This window comes from Rhinopithecus bieti, unplaced genomic scaffold (genome assembly GCF_001698545.2).
Source record: "Rhinopithecus bieti isolate Rb0 unplaced genomic scaffold, ASM169854v2 scaffold_2350, whole genome shotgun sequence".
Taxonomy (NCBI): Eukaryota; Metazoa; Chordata; class Mammalia; order Primates; family Cercopithecidae; genus Rhinopithecus; species Rhinopithecus bieti.
This window is the reverse complement of record NW_016803902.1, coordinates 182379-196861: the sequence shown is the minus strand read 5'-3', so window position 1 is coordinate 196861 and position 14483 is coordinate 182379. Positions and strand designations below refer to the sequence as shown.

At 43.0% G+C, this 14483-nt stretch overlaps 2 protein-coding genes across 2 annotated transcripts in view; one reads left to right on the top strand and one right to left on the bottom strand.

Moving 5' to 3' along the window:
- LDHC (lactate dehydrogenase C) overlaps positions 1–14483 on the bottom strand; it is a 51135-nt gene that overhangs the window by 31133 nt on the left and 5519 nt on the right. The window lies entirely within an intron of this gene.
- On the top strand, positions 12389–14146 carry LOC108519219 (protein transport protein Sec61 subunit alpha-like). The gene is given in 2 exon segments (XM_017858062.1): positions 12389–12648; positions 12650–14146. Coding segments are annotated over 2 exon segments (1428 nt in total). The 5' UTR covers positions 12389–12502; the 3' UTR covers positions 13932–14146.

The following is a 14483-nucleotide window of genomic DNA, read 5'->3' as shown; positions in this document are numbered from 1 at the left end:
AAAAAAAAAAAAAGAAAAGAAAGAAAAAAAGAAAAAAAGAAAAAAAAAGAAATCTACTTAATTTTTAAAACGTTACATCTTCATTTGTGGTGATTCTTGTATCTTTCTAATCCAAAAGAGAAGATAACTTATGAAATATGAACACTGTTGTTTTTCCTGCCCCAGTAAAGATTTTAACTAGAAAGGCAAATTTAGAAAGATGGCATTTCTGGCGAGGCACAGTGGCTCACACCTGTAATCCCAGCTACTTTGGAAGGCTGAGATGGGTGGATCACTTGAGGTCAGGAGTTCAAAACCAGCCTAGCCAACATGGTAAAACCCTGTCTCTACTAAACATACAAAATTAGCTGGGTGTGATGGCACGTGTGGTAAGCCCAGTTACTCAGGAGGCTAAAGCAGGAAAATCACTTGAACCCGGGAGGTGCAGGTTGCAGTGAGCCGAGACTGTGCCACTGCACTCCAGCCTGAGTGACAGAGCAAGACTCCATCTCAAAAAAAAAAAAAAAAAAATCTGACTCCAAATTATCTTACTAGCTTTATGTCTTATTTTTATGTCAGATTTTCCAGGTGTCCTGGTCCTGTTAATGCCATCATTTCTTTACCTGTTATTTATTTTTCTTTGTAAATATAACCACAAAGAGACCATAAACTACAGTGGTCTGGAGCAAAAGCTCTGAGGTCTAACTGCCTGTATTCCCCAACTTTGCCACTTACTAGCTGTGTAACCATGGACAATTACTTTGCCAACCCCTGTAACTCTCACTTCCTCATCTACAACGTCAAGCTAATAGCGTTTTTTTGTTTGCCTGTTTTGTTTTGTTTTCTGAGGTGGAATCTTGCTCTGTCACCCAGGCTGGAGTGCAGTGGTGTGATCTCAGCTCACTGCAACCTCCACCTCCCAAGTTCAAGCAATTCCCTGCCTCAGCCTCCCAAGTAGCTGGGATTACAGGTGCCCACCACCATGCCCGGCTAATGTTGGTATTTTTAGTAGAGATGGGGTTTCACCATTTTGGCCAGGCTGGTCTTGTACTCCTGACCTCATGATCTACCCGCCTCAGCTCCCAAAGTGCTGGGATTACAGGCATGAGCTACCACGCCTGGCCGCTAATAGCCTTTTTAAAAATATGGTTCTTAAGAAGATAACTCAGTGAGTTAATACACATTAAGTACTCAACGGGGTGTATTAAATGTTCAATAAATGTTAGCAATTAATATTATTATTAGTCAAGTACCTCTTCAAATACCAATTCCTCTGCTAGATATCCCCAAGCATTTATCATATCATTCAAAAATGACATGTGGTTATATTTTGAAAGAAAAATATACAATAGGTAAGGAAATGATGGCATTTACAGGATGGGGCACCTGGAAAATCTGACATAAAAATAAGACACAAAGCCATCATATCATTCATTATTTATCATATTCATAAATACCACTTTCTTCACAGATTTGTTTATAGCACTTACTGCCTATAATTATCAAAAAGTCCTTTATAAGAGCATATGTTATCTTCCCATGGTTATGTCTTATTTAAACCTCTAACTTAATCATAAGCACCATAATATTAATAATAGGTTCTGATTTCACATTACTCCCTTCTTTCCATAAATATATCTTTTTGTTTGTTTGTTTGTTTTTGAGACAGAGTCTTGCTCTGTTACCCAGGCTGGAGTGGAGTGGCGTGATCTTGGCTCACCACAACCTAGCCTTCCCAGTTCAAGTGATTCTCCTGTCTCAGCCTCCTAAGTATCTGGGATTACAGGGACCCGCCACCACGCCCAGCTAATTTTTGTACCTTTAGTAGAAACAGTATTTTGCCATGTTGGACAGGTTGGTCTTGAACTCCTGACCTCAGGTGACCCACGTGCCTCAGGCTCCCAAAGTGCTGGGATTACAGGCGTGAGCCATCACGCCTGGCCCATAAATATCTTAGCACCTTCTATGTTCCAGGCACCTGGACTCATTGTACATATGAGATAATTTAAAATATCTGTGGAGCTGGGCATAGTAGTCCTAGCTACATAGGAAGCCAAAGCAAGAGGGTCACTTGAACCCAGGAGTTAGAGGCTGCAGTGCGCTGTGATTGTGCCCATGAACAGCCATCTCGTAAACTAAAATTTTTTTTTTTTTAATTGTGGATAATCAATGATGTTCCATCATTGCTCTTCCCCATTCGACCTCACAAAATGTATTTTCAAAATGTTCTGTTGTGAAATATTTCATAGAGAACATATAAGAAATATACATTCAATTTATAAAACATTAAACAACTCTGTTAAAACCACACAAAAGGTCGAACACGGTGGCTCATGCCTGTAATCCCAGCTACTGGGGAGGCTGAGGCATGAGAATCACTTGAACCTGGGAGGCGGAGATTGCAGTGAGCTGATTGCCACTGCACTTCAGCCTGGGTAACAGGGCAAGACCTAGTCTCTAAAATATAGTAATTTTTTTAATGAAAAAAATTAAAAATATTAAACAACTCTGCCAAAACTACACAGTAAACACCTAGTTCACATTTGTCCTCCGGAGGTAGAGGTGGGAGGACTGCTTGAACCCAGGAATTCAAGAGTTTGAGGTTGTGGTGAGCTATGATCACACCCCTGAACTCCAGCCTGGGTAACAGAGCAAGACCCTGTTAAAAACAAAACAAAACAAAAAAATCCCCAAATTTATAAAACGTTGTCAACACCTTGGAAGCCCTTGCATGCCTCTAATAGATTATGTCTATCAACCATTCTTGTGGCTGGCAAAAAAATCACATCACTTTTTAAAAAGTTTTACTACCTATGCATGTTTAAATTACATATTGTTGTTTTGTTTTGTTTTGAGACGACTCTATCTCCCAGGTACAGTGCCATGATCTCAGCTCACCTAAACTTCCGCCTCCCAGGTTTAAGCGATTCTCCTGCCTCAGTCTCCTGAGTAGCTGGGATTACAGGCACGTGCCACCACAACCAGCTAATTTTTGTATTTTTAGTAGAGACAGGGTTTTGCCATGTTGGCCAGGCTGACCTCAAGTGATCCGCCCACCTCAGCCTCCCAAAGTGCCATGATTACAGGCATAAGCCACCACACCCGGCATTACATAGTAAATTTTACCTGTGTTTGAATCATAAGGTATGTATTCCCTTAACTAAATACTATGTATCTGATACTTATCCATATTAATGTGTGTCCCTGTAGTTCCTTCACTTTCACTGCTGTGCAATATTACACTGCATAATATACACAACTTAGTACTGGGATTCATTGACTTGTTTACAGTTTGGGGCTACTACAAAGTAAACCACAATACATTCTTGTGCATGTATCCTAGTGCACATGTGCGTTAAGTTTTCTTGGGAATATACTTAAAAGTGTAATTTCCAGGTTGTGGGATATGTTCATGTTCAACTTCACCAGGTAATGACAAACTTGTGGGTTTTCTTTTTTTTTTTTTTTTTTTTTTTGTCTGAGATGGAGTTTCGCTCTGTCGCCCAGGCTGGAGTGCAGTGCTGTGATCTAGGCTCACTGCAACCTCTGCCTCCTGGGTTCAAGTGATTCTCCTGCCTCAGCCTCCTGAGTAGCTGGGATTACAGGCGCGCACCACCACGCCTGGCTAATTTTTGTATTTTTAGTACAGACGGGGTTTCACCAGGTTGGTCAGGATGGTCTCAAACTCCTGACCTTGTGATCCGCCCACCTCGACCACCCAAAGTGCTGGGATTACAGGCGTGAACCACCGCACCTGGCCAAACTTGTTTCTTTAATTGGTTTTACTATACTCCTACACGCTGTGTATGACAGCACTTATTGTTCCACATCCTCATAAACAGTGTCACACTTTTACCAATCTAGTGGGTGGGTAATGGCATAATGATATGGTTTTTACTTTCCTGTGCTTGGTTATTGAGTTTTTTTCCCTGTATTTATAAGCCACTTGAGGGTCTTCTTTTGTAAATTATTGAAGCCTTTTCTGATTTTTCTACTGAGCTGTACATATTTTTCTTAAATATTATATTAATACACGTATTTTTATTCTGAACACTATTCCTTTGTTAGATGTTAACACTGCAAATATCTTCTCTCAGTTTATGGCTTGTCTCTTCACTCTTTTACATCATATTTTTGTGAACACTCTTAACTTTGTATTCTTTATTGATTATGCTTTTTGTGTCTTTGTGTTTAAATCAGTCCCTACCTTCAGGTCATAAGAATATTCTACGTTATCTTCTAAAGACAAACTTTGAAGTTTTGCTTTTCACATTTTAGTCTTGAATCAACCTGGATTTGATTTTTGTGTGTGGTATCAGGTAGGGTGTGTGTGTGTGGTACCAGTTTATTTTTTCCATAACTGCTGCCATTAGAACAATTTTAAAGGTCCATAAATTTCCTATTTATCTAGAAAATTATCAGTGTTATATAACAATCTTTTATATTGTCTCCTGATTAAGTCTCTGCACACAATTAGTGCTTTATAATAAATCTGGAATCAGCTTGGAATGTCCAATAATAACGAAACCTGCGGGGTTTTGCATAGGATTGCATATAATCAATATGGGAAGAATGGATAGCTTACAATATTGAGACTTCTATGAACAAGCAATATCCCTTCATTTATTTATTTTACTCTCAAGTAGCTGGGACTACAGGTGTGTGCCACCACGCCCGGCTAATTTTTTGTATTTTTAGCAGAGACAGGGTTTCACCATGTTGGCCAGGCAGGTCTCGAACTCTTGACCTCAAGGGATCCACTTGACTCCGCCTCACAAAGTGCTGGGATTACAGGCGTGAGCTACTGCACCCAGCCTCCCCTCATTTATTTAGATAATATATTCTTTGAGGGTTTTTGTTTTTTTTTTTTTTGGTTTTTATTTTTTATTTTTATTTATTTATTTATTTCTTTTTTGAGACATGTCACCCAGGCTGGAGTGCAATGGTGCAACCTCAGTTCACTGTGACTTTTACCTCCCAGGCTCAAGCCATCCTTCCACCTCAGCATCTCCAGTAGCTGGGACTCAGGCACACATCACCATGCTCAGCTAATTTTTGTATTTTTGGTAAAGACAGGGTTTCACCATGTTTTCCAGGCTGGTCTTAATCTCCTCCACTAAAGCAATACTCCCGCCTGGGATTCCCGAAGTGCTAGGATTACAGGTACCACATGGGTCCCAGCCTGACACTTAATATCTTCTAATGAGGTGGTATGTTTTCTGCACAAAAGCTCTTATCCCAGGTATTTCCTATTTTGATGATATTGTAAATAATAGCTTTACGTTTCTTTTGCCTGGTTTTGACATCAGAAATACAATGGATTTTTTTTTTTTTTTTTTTTTTTTTTTTTTGAGATGGAGTCTCGCTCTGTCGCCCAGGCTGGAATACACTGCCACAGTCTCGGCTCACTGCAACTTCCACCTCCCAGGTTCAATCAATTCTCCTACCTCAGCCTACCAAGTAGCTGGGATTACAGGTGTGCACCACTACACCCAGCTAATTTTTGTATTTTTAGTAGAGACGGGGTCTCGCCGTGTTGCCCAGGCTGGTCTCAAACTCCTGGCCTTAAGTGATCCACCACCTCAGCCTCCCAGAGTACTGGGATTATAGACGTGGGCCACCGTGCCCGGCCTCAATTTCTGATTACTAACTTTGTCTGTCATCCTTGCTAAACTTTTAGTTTCATATGCTGTCCTCCTCTTATATTTCTTTTCTATCTTCTTTTTAATTCATTCGGTATGTTTATCTAATATTACTTCTTCCTCTTTACTAATATTTTTGTTTTTTTGGATCAGAGTCTCACTCCATAGCTCAGGCTGGAGTGCAGTGGCATCAATCTTGGCTCAATGCAACCTCTACCTCCCGGGTTCAAGTGATTCTCCTGCCTCAGCCTCCTGAGTAGCTGGGGTTACAGGCATGCATCACCACATGCAGCTAATTTTTGTAGTTTTAGTAGAGACGGGGTTTCACCATGTTGGTCAGACTGGTCTTGAACTCTTGACCTCAAATGATTCACCTGCATTGGCCTCCCAAAGTGCTGAGATTACAGGCATGAGCCACCATGCCCGCACCCCTTTACGAATTTAAAACTTTCTGTTCTTTTGTTAGTTGTCACAGAAGTTAGACCATGTCATCTATAATCCCAGCTGAGCAAGACAGGAGGATCGTTTGGGTCCAGGAGTTTGAGACCAGCCTGGGCAACACAGCAAGATCCCGTCTCTTTGTGTTTTTTGTTTGTTTCGAGATGGAGTTTCACTCTTGTCACCCAGGTTGGAGTGTAACAGCATGATCTCGGCTCACTGCAACCTCCATCTCCCGGGTTAAAGTGATTCTCCTGCCTCAGGTTCCTGAGTAGCTGGGATTATAGGCATGCATCACCACGCCTGGCTAATTTTTGTATTTTTAGTAGAGATGGGATTTCACCAGGTTGGTCAGGCTGGTCTCAAACTCCTGACCTCAAGTGATCTGCCTGCCTAGCCTTCCAAAGGATTACAGGCATGAGCCACTGCATCCGACCTAGACCTCACCTCTTTCAAAATTATTTAAAAATTTGAGGCCGGGCATGGTGGCTCACTCCTATAAGCCCAGCACTTTGGGAGGCTGAGGTGGGCAGATCAACTGAGGTCAGGAGTTAGAGACCAGCCTGGCCAACATGGTGAAACCCCATCTCTACTAAAACTACAAAAAATTAGCCAGGCTCAGTGGTGGGCACCTGTAATTCCAGCTACTTGAGAGGCTGAGGCAGGAGAATCACTTGAACCTGGGAGGCGGAGGGTGCAGTGAGCTGAGATCATACCACTGCACTCCAGCCTGGGTGACAGTGTGAGACTTTGTCTCAATAACATAACATAACATAACATAACATAACATAACATAACATAACATAACATAACATAACATAACATATAAAAATTTGAAAAAAAATTACAACATGCATTTTTAACTTATCAAAGTTCAATCACCACACTTCCTGCTTCCCTAATGACAAAGGAAACTTAGAACACTACTTAATTCATCACTATCCCCCTCACCCATAGATTTATAGGCTATATTTAAATTTTTTTTAATCCCCAAGACTACAGTTTTATACAATTGATGTTTATTTAGATTTGCCTTCATATTTACCATTTTCTCTGCCCTTCATTTTTTGTCTTGCATCACAGATCTTGTATGTGAGATCACTTTTCTTTTGCCTGAGAGATATACTTTTGTGTTTCCTTTAGGGAGGGTCTGACAGTAATTGTCTCAGTCTATTTCTGAAAATATCTTCATTCACTGTTCCTTTTTTTTTTTTTTTTTTAAGAGACAAGATTTCACTATGCTGCCCAGGCTGGTCTCAAAGTGATCCTTCTGCCTCAGTCTGCTACCAGGCCCAGCTTTGTCCTTGGTCTTGAAAGATGTTTTTGCTGGGTAGATTCCAGATTGACACTTACTCCTCCCTTAGCACATTAAAAATATCATTCCATTGTCTTCTGGTTTCACTGCTGCTATTGTCACGCTCTCCCTTTTCTATAGGTAATTTATCTTCTCTCTGACAATTTTTATGAACTCCTTTTTGCCTTCAGTGTTCTCCAATTTCACAAGAATATGTCCAGGTAGGGATACTGTATTTATTATCTTGAGATTATTTGGCTTCTTAAATCTGTGGGTTGATATTTTTCAGTGTCTTCAAAAATGCTCAATCATAATCTCTTCAAATGTGATGATTCTATCCTCCATGACTCTTAACCTGTTATATTTTCCACTTCTTGTCTTCTGGGTAATTGCCTTAGATTAGCCACTTCTCTCTTTAAATGTGTCTAATCTATCATTATATCCATAGAGGTGGTGGTGGTGGTGGTGGTTGTTTTAAGATGGAGTCTCGCTTTGTTGCCCAGGCTGGAGTGTGGAGTGGTGCCATCTCAGTTCATTGCAACCTCTGCCTCCAGGTTCAAGTGATTCTCTTGCCTCAGCCTCCTGAATAGCTGGGACTACAGGCATGCACCACCATACCCAGCTAATTTTTGTATTTTTAGTAGAGACAGGTTTTCACCATGTTGGCCAGGCTGATCTCCAACTCCTGATCTCAACCAATCCACCTGCCTCAGCTTCCCAAAGTGCTGGGATTACAGGACTGAGCCACCATGCCTGGCTCCAATGAGTTTTTATTTCACATTTATAAGTCATATTTTGTTATTTTTTAAATGTTTTTATAGTTTCCTGTCTCATGCTGATATGTTCAAGTCTGTCCTTTATTTTTTAAGTAGAATAATCATATTAATTTTATAATTTGTGTTTGATAATTTTTAAATCTATAGTGGCATGTTTCTGTTATGCTGGTTCTTGCTCATGCCTTTTCTCGCAGATTTGTTTCTATTGTGAGATGTTCATTTTCTCTGGAAGTTTATTTGTGGAAGTTCCTTGAGGCCCGAAATAAAGTGAGTTTCCTCCAGATACCATCTGATTGCTTAAGGTTTTCTGGAACTCAAATAAGAGCCAGCTTGTGGTTCCAAATCCTTAGCAGGTATTTTCCCCCACTAAAGTGTCTAAGACATTCAATGTTATTTGCAGTCCCCAAAGGCAGGGAGAGAATAATTATTTGTAGATCATTACATTAATGGCATAGTTCTGGCAATGGTAAACTACTGTTGGCAGGCAAGCGATATCTGGTCTACCACCTGTTTGGTAAATATAGTCTCACTGGAGCCACACCCACTTGCTTATGTATTATTGTCTGTGGCTTCCTTTTGCACTACGACAGCAGAGTAGGTATAATAGGAACTACGTAGCTGGAAAAACCTAAAATATCTACTGTCTGACTCTTTCCAGAAAAAGTTTAGTAACCTCTGGTTTAGTCCACTAGGGTACCAGCTTTGTGGGGTGATCTCCCCAAATCAAGCTCTGTCTCTGGTCTCCTAAATTTTATGAGTCAGTGAATACCAAAATTGATGTCCACCATGTTTGGCTAATGCTATTAGTGTAAAAAGAGCTATCAGAGCTGCAGTGCTCTGCTTAACTCTCTGGTTTCCTCATTCAGCACCTGTTGTGGAAATGCTTTTTTGTTAAGAGCATATTCTTTCTTAAGGATTGATTTTTTTTTATTTGATATTTTATGCAGGAGTATTCTCATTTACAGCAAAAGATTAATCCAGGTATTTATCCTGCCGTATTATTAGAAATTGAAGGTTGAATATGTTTTCAAGAATTTTAAAATATGGCCAGGTGTGGTGGCTCACACCTATAATCCCAGCACTTTGGGAGGCTGAGGTGGGTGGATCACTTGAAGTCAGGCATTCAAGACCTGGCCAACATGGTGAAACTCCGTCTCTACTAAAAATACAAAAGGAATGGTGGTATGAACCTGTAATCCCAGCTACTTGGAGGCGTGAGGCAGGAAGAATCTCTTTTTTTTGTTTTTTTTGAGACGGAGTCTTGCTCTGTCGCCCAGGCTGGAATGCAGGGCCGGATCTCAGCTCACTGCAAGCTCCGCCTCCCGGTTCACCTATTTCCTGCCTCAACCTCGCGGAGTAGCTGGGGACTACAGCGCCCGCCACCTCGCCCTGCTAGTTTTTTTGTATTTTTTAGTAGAGACGGGGTTTCACCGTGTTAGCACAGGATGGGTCTCGATCTCCTGACCTCGTGATCCACCCGTCTCCGGCGCTCAAAGTGCTGGGATTACAGGCTTGAGCCCACCGCGCCCGGCTGGAGAATCTCTTGAACCTGGGAAGGTGGAGTTGCAGGGAGGCAGAGATCACACACTGCACTCCAGCCTGGGTGACAGAGCAAGATTGCTGTCTCAAACAAATAAAATAAAATAAAATTAATGTAAAATAAAATAAAATAGTAATGCTCTTTTGACTCCATTTAACCAATCCACAAATTAACTGATACAAAACATACTGATACGCCCAGGATATTAAAACACTCTCAACTAATAAATACTATCTAGTATGTCTATTACTTCTGCTCATTAGTTGCTAGTATCAAAGAATTAGTATATTTGTACCCAAATATATTTGATGTAATTATATGTATTATTATTATATATAATTAAAGATAATATAAGTCGCTGAATACCAGTGTGAAAGAAATGTTTTGGGTAAATGTAAACATACATTCAACATTGAGATTTGAGGGACAGGAAGATATGCAATATACAGAATGTATAAACTGACTTGGTAATGTTTTATTTCTTTGCTGAGGTGGTAGATCCACTGAGTTTGTTATATTATTATTATCATTATTTTTTTTTTTTTGAGGCGGAGTCTTGCTCTGTCACCCGGACTGGAGTGCAGTGGCCAGATCTCAGCTCACTGCAAGCGCTGCCTCCCGGGTTTACGCCATTCTCCCGCCTCAGCCTCCCGAGCAGCTGGGACTACAGGCGCCCGCCACCTTGCCCGGCTAGTTTTTGTATTTTTAGTAGAGACGGGCTTTCAGCGTGTTAGCCAGGATGGTCTCGATCTCCTGACCTCGTGATCCGCCCGTCTCGGCCTCCCAAAGTGCTGGGATTACAGGCTTGAGCCACCGCGCCCGGCCTGTTTGTTATATTATTATATATATTTTAGCAATAGGATCTTCCTTTGTGCCCAGGCTGGAGTGCAGTGGTACAATCATAGCTCACTGCAACCTTGAACTCAAGCAATCCTCCTGTGTCAGCCTCGCAAAGCTAGGGCTATAGGCACAATGGAGACAGGTCTCACTATGTTGCCTCTGGCTGATTTCAAACTCCTGGCCTCAAGAGACCCTCCTACATCAGCCTCCCAACATTACATTATTTTGAATCTCTTTTCTCTATCAAGTATTCCATAATTAATGTTAAAAATAACTGTTTCTATGAAAAGTTAATCCCTGGGACAACATTAAAAGCAAGTTGTTTAAAAATTGTCCTTCTAGGTTTGAGAAAGGGATAAAAATGGGCTGGGCGTGGTGGCTCACACCTACAATTGCTTGAGCCTAGGAGTTTGAGACCAGCCTGAGCAACAACAGAGTGACACTCTATCTCTACAAATAGTAATTTTTTAAAAATTAGCCGGGTGTGGTGCCGTGCACCTATAGTCTCAGCTACCCAGGCGGATGAGGTGGGAGGATCACCTGAGCCTGGGAATTCGAGGCTGCAGTGAACTATGATTACACCACTGCACTCCAGCCTGGTGAAACTGTTTTCAAAAATAAAATAAATAGTCATAAAATTTAGTAAGGTTTTATAACCAGACCGCTTCATGAACACTTTTAAATTTCTTGTAGTACTTTAAAGCAATCTAAATGATCATTATTGACGTGCTTTCAGAAAGACACTGCCTGTTGTCCCAGGTACTTGCCAGGCTGAGGCAGGAGGACCACTTCAGTCCAGGAGTTCGAGATTGTAGTGTGCTAAGACCATGCCTATAAATTGCACTCCAGGCCGGGTGCAGTGGCTCACACCTATAATCACAGCACTTTGGGAGGCCAAGGCAGGCGGGTCACCTGAGGTCAGGAGTTCAATACCAGCCTGGCCAACATGGTGAAACCCTGTCTCTGCTAAAAATACAAAACTTAGCCAGGCACGGTGGCGCACACCTATAGTCCCAGCTACTTGGGAGGCTGAGGCAGGAGAATCGTTTGAACCTGGGAAGTGGAGGTTGCGGTGAGCTGAGGTTGCGGCAAGCTGTGGTTGTGATGAGCTGAGATTGCACCACAGCACTCCAGCCTGGGCAACAGATCAAGACTCTGTTTCAAAAATAAATAAATAAATAAATGATTAGCCACTCCAGTCTGGGCAACATGGAGAGGACAGGAAAGGAAGGAGGGCTGGGGAGGGGAGTGGAGGGGAGAGGATCAGAGGGGGAAGAGGAGGAAAGGAGGAATGAAATGAAGGGAGAAGGGAAAGGGTGAAGGAAAGGGAAAGGGAAAGGGAAAGGAAAAAGGAAGGGAAGGGGAAGATGGAAGGGAACGGGAAAGGGATAGGAAGGCACTGCAAAATTCTAATCAGCTGAGCCGTACTCAGAGGACTTGCCCTGCAAGCGGAAAATCAGCAAATGAACTTACATCTATCTACATGTGTATGCTTTGGGTCAATATAAAATGTTTATCATGGCTCTTTCTAATAAGCATGTTTAAATTAGGTAACTGCCTTCAATCTCGATCATGTTAGATAAGAGGGCTTCTAGTAGATAGTATCACATTACCAAAGAGTGTACCATATACTTTAGTGTATGATAAAATAATTATGTTTCCTAATTATCTGAGGCTTCTTAGTTGGTCAACAGATGATGCTAATGCCAATGAGGCCAAGTTCTAAATTTCTTATGTTCTATGGCCTCATGCTATGCCTTGAAACCTGGTTCACTATAAACATAGAAAGAAAGCTAAAGAATATGGATAAATGGGGCCCTGCCCTGGCCCGGCCCCGCCCCGCGCCTCGCCGTGCCGCTGGCCGCCGGGCTAGCACTGACGTGTCTCTCGGCGGAGGTGCTGTGCGGTGGAACAGACTGGGCCGCGGGCAGCGTCGCGTCACGCAGAGCAGAGCTGAGCCGAAGCGGGACCCGGAGCCCGAGCAGCTGCCGCCATGGCAATCAAATTTCTGGAAGTCATCAAACCCTTCTGTGTCATCCTGCCGGAAATTCAGAAGCCGGAGAGGAAGATTCAGTTTAAAGAGAAAGTGCTGTGGACCGCTATCACCCTCTTTATCTTCTTAGTGTGCTGCCAGATTCCCGTTTGGGATCATGTCTTCAGATTCAGCTGACCCTTTCTATTGGATGAGGGTGATTCTAGCCTCTAACAGAGGCACATTGATGGAGCTGGGGATCTCTCCCATTGTCACGTCTGGCCTTATAATGCAACTCTTGGCTGGTGCCAAGATAATTGAAGTTGGTGACACCCCAAAAGACCGAGCTCTCTTCAACGGGGCCCAAAAGTTATTTGGCATGATCATTACTATCGGCCAGTCTATCGTGTATGTGATGACCGGGATGTATGGGGACCCTTCTGAAATGGGTGCTGGCATTTGCCTGCTAATCACCATTCAGCTCTTTGTTGCTGGCTTAATTGTCCTACTTTTGGATGAACTCCTGCAAAAAGGATATGGCCTTGGTTCTGGTATCTCCCTCTTCATTGCAACTAACATCTGTGAAACCATCGTATGGAAGGCATTCAGCCCCACCACTGTCAACACTGGCCGAGGAATGGAATTTGAAGGTGCTATCATTGCACTTTTCCATCTGCTGGCCACACGCACAGACAAGGTCCGAGCCCTTCGGGAGGCATTCTACCGCCAGAATCTCCCCAACCTCATGAATCTCATCGCCATCATCTTTGTCTTTGCAGTGGTCATCTATTTCCAGGGCTTCCGAGTGGACCTGCCAATCAAGTCGGCCCGCTACCGCGGCCAGTACAACACCTACCCCATCAAGCTCTTCTATACGTCCAACATCCCCATCATCCTGCAGTCCGCCCTGGTGTCCAACCTTTATGTCATCTCCCAAATGCTCTCAGCTCGCTTCAGTGGCAACTTGCTGGTCAGCCTGCTGGGCACCTGGTCGGACACATCTTCTGGGGGTCCCGCACGTGCTTATCCAGTTGGTGGCCTTTGCTATTACCTGTCCCCTCCAGAATTTTTTGGCTCTGGGTTAGAAGACCCGGTCCATGCAGTTGTATACATAGTGTTCATGCTGGGCTCCTGTGCATTCTTCTCCAAAACGTGGATTGAGGTCTCAGGTTCCTCTGCCAAAGATGTTGCAAAGCAGCTGAAGGAGCAGCAGATGGTGATGAGAGGCCACCGAGGGACCTCCATGGTCCATGAACTCAATCGGTACATCCCCACAGCCGCGGCCTTTGGTGGGCTGTGCATCGGGGCCCTCTCGGTCCTGGCTGACTTCCTGGGTGCCATTGGGTCTGGAACTGGGATCCTGCTCGCAGTCACCATCATCTACCAGTACTTTGAGATCTTCGTTAAGGAGCAGAGCGAGGTCGGCAGCATGGGGGCCCTGCTCTTCTGAGCCCGTCTCCCGGACGGGTTGAGGAAGCTGCTCCAGAAGCGCCTCGGAAGGGGAGCTCTCATCATGGCGCGTGCTGCTGCGGCATATGGACTTTTGTTTAATAATGTTTTTGAATTTCATATTCTTTCATTCCACTGTGTAAAGTGCTAGACATTTTCCAATTTAAAATTTTGCTTTTTATCCTGGCATTGGCAAAAAGAACTGTGAAAGTGAAATTTTATTCAGCCAACTGCCAGAGAAGTGGAAATGGTATAGGATTGTCCCCAAGTGTCCATGTAACTTTTGTTTTAACCTTTGCACCTTCTCAGTGCCGCATGCGGCTGCAGCAGTCTCACCTATTTCCCCACAAAGGGAATTTCTCACTCTGGTTGGAAGCACAAAAACAAATGTCTACGTTTCATTTTGGCAGTAGGGTGTGAAGCTGGGACCAGATCATGTATTTCCCGGAGACGTGGGACCTTGCTGGCATGTCTCCTTCACAATCAGGCGTGGGAATATCTGGCTTAGGACTGTTTTTCTCTTTAAGACACCATTGTTTTCCCTTATTTTAAA